Consider the following 16,366-nt stretch of genomic DNA (forward strand, 5'->3'; position numbering starts at 1 on the left):
AGACACCCCTCCTCCATAGGACTTGGTAGGGGCGCTCTGTCCTAGCCAACAGAGGAGGGGTGCTCCAACTCCCAGGATTTGCTAAGAAGTGCCCACCACTCCCTCCCTCCCTCTCTTTCACTTCCACCCTCCCTTTCCCTTTCTGTCAGCCAGGGACCACCCGCAGTGTTCTTAACACCACTGAAGCTAAGGCACAGCACAGCTCTCCAAGACACAGAGAGAGCCAGCCAGGGAGAAAGCAGGAAACAAAGGGAGGGAACAAGGGAGGTAAGGAAAGAGGAGGGGAGGTGGGCACAGGGTGGGGAGGGAGGGGCAAGAACTGAGTGAGAAAAGCCACCGAGAAAGAGAAAAAGAAAAAGAAAAAGATTGAGTAACTGAGGAAAGAAAAGATCAGTTGAGGAAAGATGGAAGAAAGGAGGAAGGAAAGAGGGAAGGTAGGAAGGAGGGAGGGAAGAAGGAAGTAGAGAGGGAGAACAAAGGGAAAATGGAGTAAAGGAAGGAGAAAAAAAGAAGGGAGGGAAAAAAGGAGGGAAGAAGGGAGGGAAGAAGGAAAAGAAAGGAAGGGAGAGACTGAAGAACAAAGGAGGAGGGGAAGGAGGGAGGGAAAGAAGGAGAAAGCAGGGAGAGAATAAAGGAGGGAGTGAAGGAGGGAAAAAGGAGGGAGAAAGGGAGGGCAGGAGGAAGAAGAAAGGAAGGGAGGCAAGAAAGCAGGGAGGGAGGGAGGGAGGAAGGGTAGAAGGAAAAAGAGAGGGAGGGAGGGAAGGAGAAAGGAGGGAGGGTAGGAAGAAAAGGGGAGGGAAGGAGGAAAGGAGGAAGGAGGGAGAGAGGTAGGATAGAAGGAAGGAGAAACAGAGGGAGGGAAGTGGAAAATAGGGAGGAAGGGAGGGGAGGAGGAGGGAGGGAGAAGAGGAGGAGGAGGGAGGGAGGAGGAGGAGGAAGGAGGGAGGAAAGGAGGAGGAAGAAGGGAGGGAGAAGGGGAGGAGAAGGGAAGGGAGGGAGAAGGGAGGAGGAAGGAGAAGAGGAGGAAGAGGGAGGAGGGAGGACGGAGGGAGGGAGAGGAGGAGGAGGGAGGAGGAAGGAGGGAGGGAGAAGAGGAGGAGGAGGAAGGAGGGAGGGAGAAGAGGAGGAGGAGGAAGGAGGGAGGGAGAAGAGGAGGAGGAGGAAGGAGGGAGGGAGAAGAGGAGGAGGAGGAAGGAAGGAGGGAGGAAGAAGAGGAGGAGGAGTAAGGAGGGAGGGAGGGAGGAAAGTAGGAGGAAGGAGGGAGGAAAGGAGGAGGAAGGAGGGAGGAAGGGAGGAAAGGAGGGAGAGAAAAAGGAAGGAGGGAGAGAGGGAAGGAGAAAAGAGGGAAGGAGAAAAGAGGGAAGGAGAAAAGAGGGAAGGAAGGAGGGTAAGAGGAAGGAGGGTAAGAGGAAGGAGGGTAAGAGGAAGGAGGAATGGAGGTTGGGAAGAAGAAAAGAGGAACAGAAGGAAGGAGGGTATAGGAAAGAGGGTGGAAGAAAGGAGGGAGGGAGAGGAGGAGGAAGGAGGGAAGAAGGGAGGAGGGACTGAGGGAGGGTAGGAGGAAGAAGGGACAGAGGGAGACAAAGAGAAAGGAGGGAGGGAAGGAAGGAAAGAGGGTGGAAGGGAGGGTAGGAGGAATGAGGGAGAAAGAAAGGGAAGGAGAAAGAAGCGGGGGGAGAGGGTAGGAGGAAGGATGGAGGGAGGGAGGGATAAAGAAAGGAAGAGAAGGAAGAAGAAAGGAGGGAGGACAGGAAGGAGGAAGGGAGAAAAAGAGAAAGAAGGGAGGGAGGGAGGAAGGGATGGAGGGAAAGGGGGGTGCAGAAGGAAAGAGGGTAGGAGGAAGGAAGGATAGGATGAAGAAGGAGAATGGGAGGAAAAGAGTAGGGAGGGGAAAAGGAGGGAGGAAGAGAGGGTAGGAGAAATTAGGGACTAAAGGAGTGTAGGAGGAAGGAGGGGAGGAAGGAAGGGAGGAGGAAGGAGGGAGGGCCGAAGGAAGGGTAGACAGGAGGAGGGTGGGAGAGAGGGTAGGAGGAAGGAAGGAGAAAAAGGGTAGGAGGAAGGAGAGAAAGAAGGAACAAAGGAAGGAGAAAAGGAGGGAAGGAAGGAGAAGGGGAGGAAGGAAGGAGTAAGGGAAGGAAGGAGGAAAAAAGGAAGGAGGAAAGGAGGGTATGAAGAAGGAGAGTAGAAGAAAGTAGGAGGAAGGTGGGAGGGAAGATGTGTGGGAGGAAAAAGGGAGGAAGAAAGGGAAGGAGAAAAAAGGGAGGGAGGGAAGGAGGAAACGGAGAAGGGAAGGAGGAAAAGGAGAAAGGAAGAAGGGAGAGAAGGAAGGTAGAAAAAGGGAGGGGGAAGGAGGAAGGAGGGTGCAGAGGGAGGGTGCAGAGGGAGGGTAGGAGGAAGGAGGGACAAAGGGAGAGTAGGAGGAAGAAGGGAGATAAGCAAGGAGGGAGGGAGGGAAGGAGAAAGGGAAGGAAGGATGGAGGAAGAAGGGAGAAAGAAAGGGTAGGAGGAAGAAAGAAGGGAGGGAGGGAAGAAGAAATGAGGGAGGAAGGGTAGGAGGAATGAGGGACAGAGAGAGAAAGAGGAAGGAGAGAAAGAGGAAGGAGAGAAGGAGGGAGGCAAGGAGGGAGGGAAGAAGGAAGGAGGGAGGGAGGGAAGCACAAAGGAGGATGAAAGGGAGAATAGGAGAATGGAGGGTGAAAGGGAGGGTACAAGGAAGAAGATAGGGAGGGAGGGTGAGAGAAAGAAGGGAGGGAGAGGAAGGAAGGAGGGAGGAAGGGAAAGAGGGAAGGAGGAGGGAGGGAGGGAGAGGTCCTGTGGGATAGGGAGGAAGAGATGGAGCTAGCAAGGGAGAAAGGGAGTGTGCCAGGGAGAAAGCAAGCCAGGGAAAGGAAGAGAGGGAAAGAAGCAGAGAGTGAGCAAGCCACATAGGGAAAGAGGGAGAGAGCAAAGGAGGGAGGGAAGGAGGAAGGGGGAAAGGAATAGAAGGGGAGGAGAAGAGGGGTCCTGTGAAATTCGGAGGAAGGGAGGGAGCAAAGGAAGGAGGGAAAGCAAGCGAGGGAAGGAGAGAGGGAAGGAGGGAATGGGTAAGAGAAGGAGGGAGGGAAAAAACAGGACAGGGAGTAAAAGAGGAAGGGAGAGAGTGAGCAAGGAAGAAAAAGAGGGAGCCTGGGAGGGAAGAAAGTAGGTGAGGAAGGGAGAGAGCAGGTGAGGGAGCAAGGGAAAGAGAGGAAAGGAGAGAGCAAGCCACGGAGGGAAGGAGGGTGTAGACTAGCCAGGGAGAGAGGAATCTATCCACCAAGTAAGAGAGGGAGCCTGGGAAGGAAGCAAGAGGGAAAGAAAGAGGGAGCCAGCAGGTGAGTGAGGGAGGGAGGAAACAAGGGAAGGAGTGAGCAAGGGAGGAAAAGCAGGAGGAAGGGAGGAGGGAGCAAGCAAGCTGGCATAGGAGGAAGGGATAGAGTGAGGGAGGGAGGGCTCAAGTGAGCAGGTGAGTAAGGGGCAACGAAGGAGGGTGGGGTGGTGAGTGAAGGAAAAAAATCACTGGAGGGCAGGTGACAGGGAAAGAAGGAGGGGAGGAAGGGAGCAAGTTAAGGAGGGAGAGAATGAGGCAGGGAGGGAGGGAGAGGGTAAGAGTCAGTATGTGTCTGGGGAGGAGAGGGAGGCAGGAGCTGGGGAGTGAACCAACACAGAAACAAGGCCACAGTTCTAAAGTTCTTTGAAATCCTTGGTAAAAGTTGCCACTTCTCTGCACCCAAACCCTAAGGCTTCCTACAACTAGCCTAGCTGAAGGAAAAATGAAAGTTGAACAAGATCAGTTAGCACCTAGGGAAGGGGAATCAGAGAGGTTAGTTAGATGGATAATGGTCATGAAGAAAAGGTCAGCTACTCACTTTTATACTGCTACTTCCCAAATTACTATTTCACCTGGACCATTTAGACTCACTGCCATCAACACCAGGCCATTTTCTCTTAAATGTCTCCAGCACCCTGGTTAGGCAATGCTTTGTTATATAAGCAGATTGAGACTCCACCAGATGGGAATGGAGTTGGTAGAACAAGAAAATGGTGGAGGCAGAGAATCATGGACCAGAAGGAAGCTGTAAAAAGAACTGCCCATTTAATTAGGTGGATGCCCACATAATACATCTTCAAATAGAAAATGGAAGAACCTTGCTGATGCCAGGAAACAAATACACCACCATTGCCAACCAACACCAGCTTTTCTGCTTTGGGAAGAGGGACAAAAAATGTGGCAGAAAAAAATTATTTGTATGTATGTAACTGTATACACACACATCAGTACACATATACACAAGTGTATACACATGTGTATATATGTACATATAAATGTATGTATTCACAGTTATGTGTCACTTAACAAGAGTGATACGTTATGAGAAATGCATCATTTTCATCATTGTGGGAAGATCACAGATAAGAGTGTACCTCCAAAAACCTAGATGGTACAGCCTATACACCCAGGTTATATGGTATATAAGCCTGTTGCCCCTAGGCTACACACCTGTACACACGTGACTCTACTGAATTCTGTAGGCAATTATAACACAATGGTATTTGTTTAGCCTATCTAAACATAGAAAAAGTACAGTAACAATACAGCATAAAAGATTTAAAAACAGTACACCTGTATTGGGCACTAACCATGAATGGAGCTTGTGGGAGTGGAAGTTGCTCTGGGTGAGTCAGTGCGTGAGTGGTGAGTGAATGGCAAGGCCTGGGACATTCCTGTACACTGCCATGGACTTTATAAACACTGTACCTGTACAATTAGGCTACACTAAATTTATAAAAAATATTTTTTCTTCAATAATAAATTAACCTTAGCTTACTGTAACTTTATTTTATAAAACTTTGACTCTTTTGTAATAACAGCTTAAAACACAAACACAGTATAAAGCTGTATAAAAATATTTGCTTTCTTTATATCCTTATTATATAAGCTTTCTTTGAGACAGGGTCTCGTTTTCTCACCCAGACTGGAATACAGTGGCTTGAACAAATCTCACTACAGCCTCAACCTCCTGGGCTTAAGGGATCCTCCTGCCTCAGCCTCCTATGTAGCTGGGACCACAGGTATGTGCCACAATACCCAGCTAATCTTTTTTATTTTTTTGTAGAGATGGGGTGTCACTTTGTTCTCCAGGCTGGTCTTAAATTCTTGGGCTCAAGCAGTCCTCTTGCCTTAGCCTCCCAAAGTGCTGGGATTACAGGCATTGAAATACCATGTCCAGCTTTACTTTTTACTTTTTAAACTTTTTTATTAAAAATGAAGACACAAACACACACATTAGCCTAGGCCTAGAAACGGTCAAGATCATTAATATCACTGTCTTCTACCTCCACATCTTGTCCCATTGGAAGCTCTTCAGGGCTCATAACATGCATGGAGGTGTCATCTCCTACAACAATGCCTTCTTCTGGAAAACCTCCCTAAGGACATGCCTGAGGCTATTTTACAGTTAACTTTTTTTTTTTTTTTAAATAAGTAATAGTATACTGTAAAGCGGGTCAGGCACAGTGGCTCACACTTGTAATCCGAGTGCTTTGGGAGGCCAAGGCAGGAGGATTGCTTGAGGCCAGGAGTTCAAGACCAGCCTGGGCAAAATGAGACGCCACCCCTACAAAAAAATTTCTGAAACTTAGCCAGGCACTGTGGTGCATGCCTATAGTCCTAGTTACTCGAGAGGCTGTGGTGGGAAGATTCCTTGAGCCCAGGAGTTTGAGGTTACGGTGAGCTATGATCACATCATTGCACTCCGGCCTAGGCAACAGAGCGAGACTTTGTCTCTAATACAATAATAATAAAACAATTAAAAGTATAGTGAACACATAAACTAGTAACAGTTTATATCATTATCAAGCATTATGTACTGTATGTAATTGTATGTGCTATACTTTTATGACTTGCAGTGCAGTAGGTTTGTTTACACCAGCATCACCATATGAGTAATGCATTACATTACAACGTTACAAAAGATAAGATGTCACTAGGTGATAGGACTTTTTCAGCTCCATTATACTCTTACAGGACCACCATAGTATAAGCAGTCCATCATTGACCAAAACATTGTTATGCAGCACATAACAATGAATATATATGAATATATATTCATTCACTGGGTTGGACGGAAACTTGATTAGTTCTCCAGGCCATAGGGACTCAGGCTCACCTCAAATTTTGCTGCAATCATAAAGGCAGTGGCTCCAAGGAGTTGTAACTTATCCTTCTTGCATACTGCCTTCATTAGGTAGAGATCCACCAGCTTCACCGCCAAGTACAGGGTCTCATGGGTCATCTCAAAGGACACCTGGAGGAATACACACACGACACAGATCTGCATATTGTCCAGCTCCAAAGTCACCTCCAGACAGATCTAGCTGCCTGGACTGTCTGCAACATCAAGAACAGTCCTGGCTAGCTGGGACTCTTCTACGAATACAGAAACTGCTTTAGCTAGATTCCTGTGTATATCTCCTGTGCCTCTGAGGACACTGGCATTATCTATCCTTACACATTTGGGTAGTTGACCAGCCTTACAAATCAGAGAGAAATGCTCTGCCTTCTCTATAAAAGCCTTGAGTGGACACATCCTCTCCCTTTGATCTCTGATACTTAGATTCTTGCTTTCTCCATTTGCTGCCAACTTGTACAGTGACCTCCCAAAGGAGATGTTTATTTAGCTCTGAAATATGGAAACTCATTTATTAGTTTATTCATGTACTACTTTCTCTTCCCAACTAGATATGCTATTAGAATATATCAATTGGGAGTAGCACAATTCAGAAGTGAGCTAAGGGACTGGAGAAGTCAGACTGGGATTAAAGTATTAATAATATAACCCCCTTCCCTTCTTTTCGTTTTCTGACTCATTTGGTTTCTCTCTCGCTTTTTTCTTAGTCTAGCTTATGGTTTCTCAATTTTATTTATCTTTTCAAAAAACAACGTTTTATTTTGCTGATCTTTTGCATTTTTTTTTTTTTTTAGTCTCTATTTCATTTAGTCTTGCCCTGGTCTTTATTCTTTCTTTCCTTCTACTAATTTTAGGTTAAAGCAGTTCTTGCTTTTCCAGTTCCTTAAGGTGCCTTGTTAGATTGTTTGATATTTGTCCACTTTTTAAAAATTTATTTTTAAATTTTATTTATTTATTTATTTATTCATTTATTCATTTATTTATTTTGAGATGGAGTCTGGCTCTGTCCCCCAGGCTGGAGTGCAGTGGCATGATCTCGGCTCACTGCAAGCTCCGCCTCCCGGGTTCATGCCATTCTCCTGCCTCAGCCCTCTGAGTAGCTGGGACTACAGGCGCCTGCCACCACGCCTGGTTAATTTTTTGTATTTTTAGTAGAGACGGGGTTTCACCGTGTTAGCCAGGATGGTCTCAATCTCCTGACCTCGTGATCCGCCCGCCTTGGCCTCCCAAAGTGCTGGGATTACAGGTGTGAGCGCCCGGCTGATATTTGTCTACTTTTTAAATAAAATTTTGCTATAAATTTTCCTCTTAGTACCACTTTTGTTTTATCCCATAGGTTTTGGTATGTTGTATTTCTATTTTCATTTGTTTCAAGAATTTGATTTCCTTCTTAATTTCATTGACCCATTTGTTATTCAGGGGCATGTTGTTTAATGTCCATGTATTTGTACAGTTTCCCAACTTCCTCCTGCTATTGATTTCTAGTTTCTTTTTCTTATGTATCCTTGTCTTGCCTTCACCAACTCCAAGAAACCATCTCCTATAGCCCTAGTCCCATGGTTTGTGCTGGCCCGTGCAGTACCTTTCTGCAAATTAGAAAAAAAGTGCCTTCTTTGGGTGAATGCAGCCCTTCAAGCATACATCTTATCAAGTAGATAATACCTTTATATGAATTAGCCAAAGGCTACTGCTACCTCAGGGCACAGCAGCCCCATAGCCAGAATGCACAGCTTGGCAAACAAAGTGTGAGCTAGATTCTATTGGCGGTTTCAGTCTTGGCTAGAGACGCTGTACAGGAATAATTTGCACATCTATACACAAGAGTCCCACCCAATCTTCAGTGATGCTTCTTCCTCACAACCCCTTGGGTGCTTAGGATTCAAGAATAAAATCTGTCCTCATCCAACAACTCAACCAATGCATGAATATTCTCTTTAACATCTCTACCAAGTAATTGTTTAGATCCTGCCATACAAACCTCCAAATATAGCCCAATGTCTTTTTGAATGGCTTTAACAGAAAATTCTCCCTTATATTGAGTGACGTTACCCTCCCTGTAAGTTTCACTTAATTGGACCTCCCCTTGTATAGGTTACTCTTAATGACTGATGAGTAACCTAGATGATCCAAATCTAGTACATCTAGTACCTAGATGATCCAAAAAATAGTCAATGAGAAGCACTTGAAATTGACATGTATTTTCATGGATGAATGATTGTCTGAAGATGGTCAAATACAATGGTTCAGCAATACACACATTAAATTTCTGAATAACAGAAATACTAAGAAACAGTTCTTATTGTTTCTGGAATATGGCCTTGGATCTACTCAGAAACCTGTTCTATGTTAGTTTCCTATTGGTGCCTGATATAGTTTGGATGCTGTCCCCTCTAGATCTCACGTTGAATTGTAATCCCCAATGTGGGAGGTGTGGCCTGGTGAGATGTGTTTGGGTTATGGGAATGGAGCCTGCACAGCTTGGTGCTGTTCTGGCAATAGTGAGTTCTTGTGAGATCTGGCTGTCTAAAAGTGTGTGGCACCTTACCCCACCCTCTTGCTCCTGCTTTTGCCATGTGACAGCCTACTCCTGCTTTGCCTTCTGCCAAAAGTACAAGCTCCCTGAAGGGGCCTCCTCAGAAGCCAAGCAGATAGCAGTGCCATGCTTATACACCCTACAGATCTGTGAATCAATTAAACTTCTTTTTTTTTTTTTTTTGAGAGACAGGGTCTCACTACGTTGCCCAGGTTGATCTCAAACTCCTGGCCTCAAGCAATCCTCCCAAAGTGCTGGGATTACAGGCATGAGCCACTATGCCCAGCTAAGCCTCTGCAAAAGAAAAATAAATCTTGGGACCCCAAAATCACTAAGCTAAAGAGAAAAGTCAAGCTGGGAACTGCTTAAGGCAAGTCTGTCTTCTATTCTATTCAGTCATCCCTCTGCTTAATGAGATAAATGAATATCTGATTGGTTCCTTTGATAAGGCTAATCAGAAACTCAAAAGAATGCAAACCATTTGTCTCTTATCTACATATGACCTGGAAGCCCCCTCCCCACTTCGAGTTGTACCACCTTTCCAGAGTGAACCAGTGTACATCTTACATACATTGACTAATGTCTCATTTCTCCCCAAAATGTAAAAAACCAAGCTGTGCCCTGACTACCTTGGGCACATGTCATCAGTACCTCCTGAGGCTGTGTCATGGAAGCAAAATAAACTTTCTACATTGACTGAGACCTGTCTCAGAGATTTTGGATTAACATATCTTTTTAGAATAAATTACCCAGTCTCAGGTATTTCTTTGCAGCAGTGCAAAAATTGCCTAACACAGAAAATTGGTACCAAAGAATGGGGTACTGCTATAAAGATACCTGAAAATATGGAAGCAACTTTGGAACTGGGAAATGGGCAGAGGATAGAAACATTTGGAGGGCTCAGAAGAAGAGAGGAAGATGAGGGGAAGTTTGAAACTTCTTAGAGACTGGTTAAATGGCCAAATGCTGATCAAAATGCTGATACTGACATGGACAGTGAAGTCCAGGCTAAAGAGGCCTCAGATGGAAATGAGAAATTTATTAGGAACTACAGCAAACGTCACCCTTGTTATATGCCTTAGCAAAGAACTTGGCTATATTGTTAAGGGAGGAGACCACCCCTCATATTGTCTTATGACCAATTTCTGCCTCAAAGAAAAAGTAGGAGTTAAAGAAAAGACAGAAGTGAAATCAGTAGTCAGTATGCATTCCAGGCCTGGTAGTTAAAAATTGACCCCTGATCTAGCCGGTTATGTTATCTATAGATACCAGACATCATATGGAAAAGCACTGTGAAAATCCCTGTCCTGTTCTCTTCCATTCTGATTACCGGTGCATGCAGCCTCCAGTCACATACCCACTGCTTGCTCAATCGATCACGACCCTCTCACATGGACCCCCTCAGAATTGTAAGCCTTAAAAGGAACAGGAATTGCTCACTCAGGGAGCTCGGTTTTTGGAGACATGAGTCCACCAACGCTCCCAGCTGAATAAAGCCCTTCCACAACTTGGTGTCTGAGGGGTTCTTGTGCGCGGCTCATCCTGCTACATTTCTTGGTTCCCTGACCGGGAAGCGAGGTGATTAATGGATGGTCGAGGCAGCCCCTTAGGTGGCTTAGGCCTGCCCTGTGGAACATCCCTGTGGGGGACTCCAGTCAGTTTGAGCGACGTGGATCCTGAGAGTGCTCCCGGGTAGGCAATTGCCCCAGTGGAACGCCTCACCAGAGCAGTGCATGGCAGGCCCCTGTGGAGGATCAATGCAGTGGCTGAATACCAGGAAGGAACTGGCACTTAAGAGTCCGGACATCTGAAATTTGGTAAGACTGGTCTTTGGAACTTGGCCACTCCATTTGAGTGGAAGCATGGCCTAATCACCCATGACGTGTCTGTACTGGCACTTTGGTTTTTGTTTTTGACTTGACTTGGATTGCTTGATACTTTGGTTTTGGTTTTGACCTGGCTTGGATTTCTTGATACTCTGATTTTGGTTTTGATTCTGGTTTGGTGCAAACTGTAAAAGTGTGTGTGTGCCCTCTTTACCCGTTCTTTGTTTTGTGGTGTGCATGTGGTGTGAGCGTGGTGTTTTGTCTCAAGGAAACATGGGTCAGGCACAAAGTAAGCCTATCCCACTAGGAACTATGTTGAAAAATTTCAAAAAGGGATTTAAGGGAGACTATGGAGTTACTATGACACCAGGAAAACTTAGAACTTTGTGTGAGATAGACTGGCCAGCATTAGAGGTGGGTTGGCCATCAGAAGGAAGCCTGGACAGATCCTTTGTCTCGAAGGTATGGCACAGGGTAACCTGTAAGCCAGGGCACCCAGATCAGTTCCTGTATATAAAGTCTTGGTTACAGCTAGTTTTAGATCCCCCATAGTGGTTAAGAGGACAGGCAGCAGCAGTACTAGTAGCAAAGGGACAGTTAGTTAAGGAAGGTTGTCAGTCCACCCACCGAGGGAAGTTGGCGCCAAAAGTCCCGTCTGAGCCAACACCAGAAGAATCATGGCAGGAATTGGTATCAGCAGTGCCTCCTCCTTATTGAGAGGAAGGGCTCCCCACTCCTGAGCCCACAGCACCTCCACCTCCACGAGATATCCATACTCCCAGACCACCCAGAGTAGACAAAAGAAGAAGTGAAGCTGTGGGAGAAACTCCTCCTTTGGCAGCTCACTTACGGCCCAAAACTGAAATCCAAATGCCCCTGAGAGAACAGCGATATACTGGGGTAGATGAGGATGGACACATGGTGAAAAGGCAGCCTTTGTGTATCAACCTTTCACCTCTGCTGACCTCCTCGATTGGAAAAATAATACTCCATCTTACACCAAAAAGCCTCAAACTTTAATTGACTTGCTCCAAACTATTATACAGACTCATAATCCTACTTGGGATGATTGCCACCAGCTGCTCATGTACCTCTTTAATACAGATGAAAGGCGAAGGGTGCTCCAGGCGGCAACTAAGTGGCTAGAGGAGCACATCCCAGTCAATTACCAAAACCCCCAAGAATATAGAAGAATTCAGCTGCCAGGAACAGACCCCCAATGGGACCTGAACGAGGGGCCAGACATGGAGAGGCTAAGGCAGTACCGTGAGGCATTGATATAAGGTCTAAAGAAAAAGACTCAAAAGGCTACAAATGTAAATATGGTCTCTGAGGTCATCCAAGGAAAAGAGGAGAGTACAGCGCAATTCTATGAACAACTGTGTGAGGCTTACTCTATGTACATTCCTTTTGATCCAGATAGCCCTGAAAATCAGCACATGATTAATACGGCCTTAGTTAGTCAAAGCGCGGAAGGTATCAGGAGAAAGTTGCAGAAACAGGCTGGGTTTGCAGGTATGAATACCTCACAGTTACTGGAAATAGCCAATCAAGTGTTTGTGAATAGAGATGCAACAAGTCCCAGAGAAAGCCACAAGGAAGACAAACGCCAGGCCAGGTGAAACATTGACTTACTGGCCACGGCCATTAGGGGAATTCCCCTGAAAGGACAGGGAAATGGGGGTTCTAGGAAGAATACCCAATCTAATTGCCCACGCTTGCAATAAAACCAATGCACCTATTGTAAGGAAATAGGACATTGGAAAGATAAGTGTCCCCAACTGAAGGAAAAGCAAGGTGATTTGGAGCAAAAGACCTCAGATAAAGACGAGGGTGCTTTGTTCAATCTGGCTGAAGGGCTATTAGACTGAAGGGGGCCAGGCTCAAGTGCCCTCAAGGAGCCCACAGTCAGGATTACAATTAGGGGCAAGGACATTAAGATTTTGGTTGATATTGGTGCTGAACATTCAGTAGTGACCACCCTGGTTGCCCCCTTAGAAAAAAACAAGAAACCACTGATGTAATCAGAGCAACAGGAGTTTCCACTAAGCAGGCTTTCTGTCTACTTCAGACCTGCTCACTGGGGGGACATGAAATAGTTCACCAGTTCTTATATATGCCTGACTGTCCCTTGCCTTTGCTGGGAAGAAACTTGCTTAGCAAGCTGAGAGCCACCATCTCCTTTACAAAACAGGGCTTTTTACAAGCTAAAGTTACCAGGAACAGGAGTTATCATGGCCCTTACGGTCCCCAGGGAAGAAGAATGGAGACTTTGCTGACCGAGCCAGGCCAAGAGATTAAACCAGCTCTAGCTAAGCAATGGCCCCAAGTATGGGCGGAGGATAATCCTCTGGGACTGGCGGTCAACCAAGCCCCTGTACTCATAGAAGTTAAGCCTGGGGCCCAGTCAATTAGACAAAAGCAGTATCCGGTTCCCAGAGAATCTCTCAAAGGAATCCAGGTTCATCTCAAGCACTCGAAAGCCTTTGGAATTATAGTTCCTTGCCAGTCTCCATGGAACACCCCCCTCCTCCCTGTCCCTAAGCCAGGGACCAAGGACTACCAGCCAGTACAGGACTTGTGCTTGCTCAACCAGGCTACAGTGACTCTGTACCCTACAGTTCCTAACCTTTACACATTGTTAGGGCTGCTGCCAGCTGAGGACAGCTGGTTTACCTGTCTGGACTTAAAAGATGCCTTCTTTAGCATCAGACTAGCTCCTGAGAGCCAGAAGCTGTTTGCCTTTCAGTGGAAAGATACGGAGTCAGGTGTCACTACTCAGTACACTCGGGCCCGGCTTCCCTAAGGATTCAAGAACTACCTTACTATCTTCGAGAAGGCCCTGGCTCGAGACCTGCAAAAGTTTCCTGCTAAAGACCTAGGCTTGCTCCAGTACGTGGACGACCTTCTGCTGGGACACTCCACAGCAGTTGGGTGCACAAAAGGGACAGATGCCCTGCTTCTGCACCTGGAGGACTGTGGGTATAAGGTGCCTAAGAAGAAAGCTCAGATCTGCAGACAGCAGGTACACTATCTGGGATTCACTATTCGGAAAGGGGAGGGCAGCCTGGGGTCAGAAAGAAAGCAGGTTGTCTGCAGCCCACCGGAACCCAAAACCAGAAGGCAAGTAAGGAAATTCCTAGAAGCTGTGGGGTTTTGCAGATTATGGATTCCAAACTTTGCAGTACTAGCCAAGCCTTTGTAAAGGGTTACAAAGAGGGGCAACCAGGAGCTTTTTGAATGGAGGCCTCCACAACAGCAAGCCTTTTGTGAGTTAAAGGAAAAACTTATGTCAGCCCCAGCCCTAGGACTACCAGATTTGACAAAGCCCTTTACACTCTATGTGTCAGAAAGAGAAAAAATGGCAGTTGGAGTTTTAACCCAGACTGTGGAGCCCTGGCCAAGGCCAGTGGCCTATCTCTCAAAACAACTAGACGGGGTTCCCAAAGGCTGGCCCCCATGTTTAAGGGGACTGACAGCGACGGCCCTGTTACCACAAGAAGCGGATAAACTAACCCTTAGGGAAAACCTCAACATAAAGGCCCCCCTATGCTGTGGTAACTTTGATGAATACCAAAGGATATCATTGGCTAACAAATGCTAGATTAACCAAGTACCAAAGGTTGCTATGTGAAAATCCCCGCATAACCACTGAAGTCTGTAACACCCTAAATCCTGCCACCCTGCTCCCAGTATGAGAGAGCCCGGTTGAGCATAACTGTGTAGAAGTGTTGGACTCAGTTTATTCTAGCAGACCTGACCTTTGGGACCAGCCATGGGCATCAGTAGACTGGGAGTTATTCATGGACGGGAGCAGCTTCATCAACCCACAAGGAGAAAGATGTGCAGGATATGCGGTGGTAACTTTGGACATTGTCATTGAAGCCAAACCATTGCCACAGAGCACTTCAGCCCAGAAGCCTGGGCTCATTGCTTTAACTCGGTCTCTAGAACTCAGTGAAGGTAAGACTGTAAACATCTACATTGACTCTCCATATGCCTTGCTAACCCTCCAATGCGTGGAGCATTATATAAGGAAAAGGGCCTTTTAAACTCTGGGGGAAAGGACATAAAATATCAACACGAAATTCTACAATCATTAGAGGCAGTGTGGAAACCTTAGAAGGTGGCAGTCATGCACTGCAGGGGACACCAGCGAGCCTCCACCTCAGTGGCCTTAGGAAATTCCCAAGCTGACTCAACAGCTCTAAAAGCAGCATCTACCCCTTATCAGACATCAGTAGCAGCCCCCTTACTCCCTCAAACACCTGACCTGGTACCTACCTATTGTAAGGAAGAAAAAGACTTTTTCCACACAGAATGGGGGCAAGTAATAAAAGAAGTATGGATCAGACTGCCAGATAGGAGGGTAGCTGTGCCACAGTTGCTGGGAGCCACAGTCGTACTGGCTGTGCATGAAACCACTCATCTAGGTCAAGAGTCACTTGAAAAGTTGTTAGGCCAGTACAGTGAGATGTAGGCCACTACATCTCACACTTGCCAGCCCTTGCCAAAGCAGTAGCACAACAGTGCATTACTTGCCGACAGCACAATGCGAGGCAAGGCCCCACTGTTCCACCTGGCACACAAGCTTATGGAGCAGTTCCTCTTGAGGATCTTCAGGTAGATTTCACAGAAATGCTGAAATGTGGAGGTAACAAGTATTTGCTGGTTCTTGTGTGTACTTACTCTGGGTGGGTGGAGGCTTATCCAACACGAACTGAAAAGGCCTACGAAGTAACCCGTGTGCTTCTCTGAGATCTTATTCCTAGGTTTGGACTGCCCTCACAAATTGGCTCAGATAACGGGCTGGTGTTTGTGGCTGACTTGGTACAGAAGACAGCAAAGGCATTAGGAATCACTTGGAAGCTACGTGCCACCTACCGACCTCAGAGTTCTGGAAAGGTAGAGCAAATGAATCGGACCATCAAAAATAGTTTAGGGAAAGTATGTCAGGAAACAGGTTTAAAATGTGCAGGCCCTTCCTATGGTATTGTTTAAAATTAGATGCACCCCTTCTAAGAAAACAGGATGATCCCCTTATGAAATACTGTATCATAGGCCTCCTCCTATACTATGGGAGCTTCCAGGCACTCCCCGAGAGGTAGGTGAAATTGAGTTACAGCAACAGCTACAGGCTTTGGGAAAAATTACACAGACAATCTCAACTTGAGTAAATGAGAGGTGTCCTGTCAGCTTATTCTCCCCAGTTCACCCTTTCTCTCCAGGTGATCACGTGTGGATCAAGGACTGGAACGTAGCCCTTTTGTGGCCACAGTGGAAAGGATCTCAGACCATAATCCTAACCACTCCCATGGCTGTAAAGGTAGAAGGAATCCCAGCCTGGATCCACCACAGCTGTGTGAAACCTGCAGCCACTGAAACCTGGGAGGCAAAACCGAGCCCGGACAACCCCTGCAAAGTGACTCTGAGGAGGACAACAAGACTTGCTCTAGTCACACCCAGAAGCTGACTGGTCTACGCATGGCCAAAGCATGAGGGGAATCATCGTGGGACTCATTTTCCTTATAATTTGGACTTGTATAGTAAAAACTTCCACCGATTTTCCCTGCATGGAGGACTGCTCTCAGTGTATATACATCAGGTTACTGAGGTAGTGCAACAAGTTAAAACAATCTTTCTGTTCTATAGTTACTATGAATGCCTAGGAACTTTAAAAGGAACATGTTTATAAAATGACACCCAGTACACGGTATGTAGCCCAGGAAACGACCACCTAGATGTGTGTTATGACCCCTCTGAGCCTCTCATATCCAGAGTTTTTGAAATAAGATTAA

General features: G+C 46.5%; 1 protein-coding gene across 2 annotated transcripts in view; it reads right to left on the bottom strand.

Moving 5' to 3' along the window:
- The window catches only part of LOC105493944 (cyclin B3), an 86,819-nt gene that overhangs the window by 6,208 nt on the left and 64,245 nt on the right, over positions 1-16,366 (bottom strand). For both annotated transcript variants that reach the window (XM_011761989.3, XM_011761982.3), the window contains exon 9: positions 6,189-6,326. In XM_011761989.3, the coding sequence (XP_011760291.2) occupies positions 6,189-6,326 (138 nt within the window). The remainder of the gene's footprint in view (positions 1-6,188; positions 6,327-16,366) is intronic.

Source organism: Macaca nemestrina, chromosome X (assembly GCF_043159975.1).
Source record: "Macaca nemestrina isolate mMacNem1 chromosome X, mMacNem.hap1, whole genome shotgun sequence".
NCBI lineage: Eukaryota > Metazoa > Chordata > Mammalia > Primates > Cercopithecidae > Macaca > Macaca nemestrina.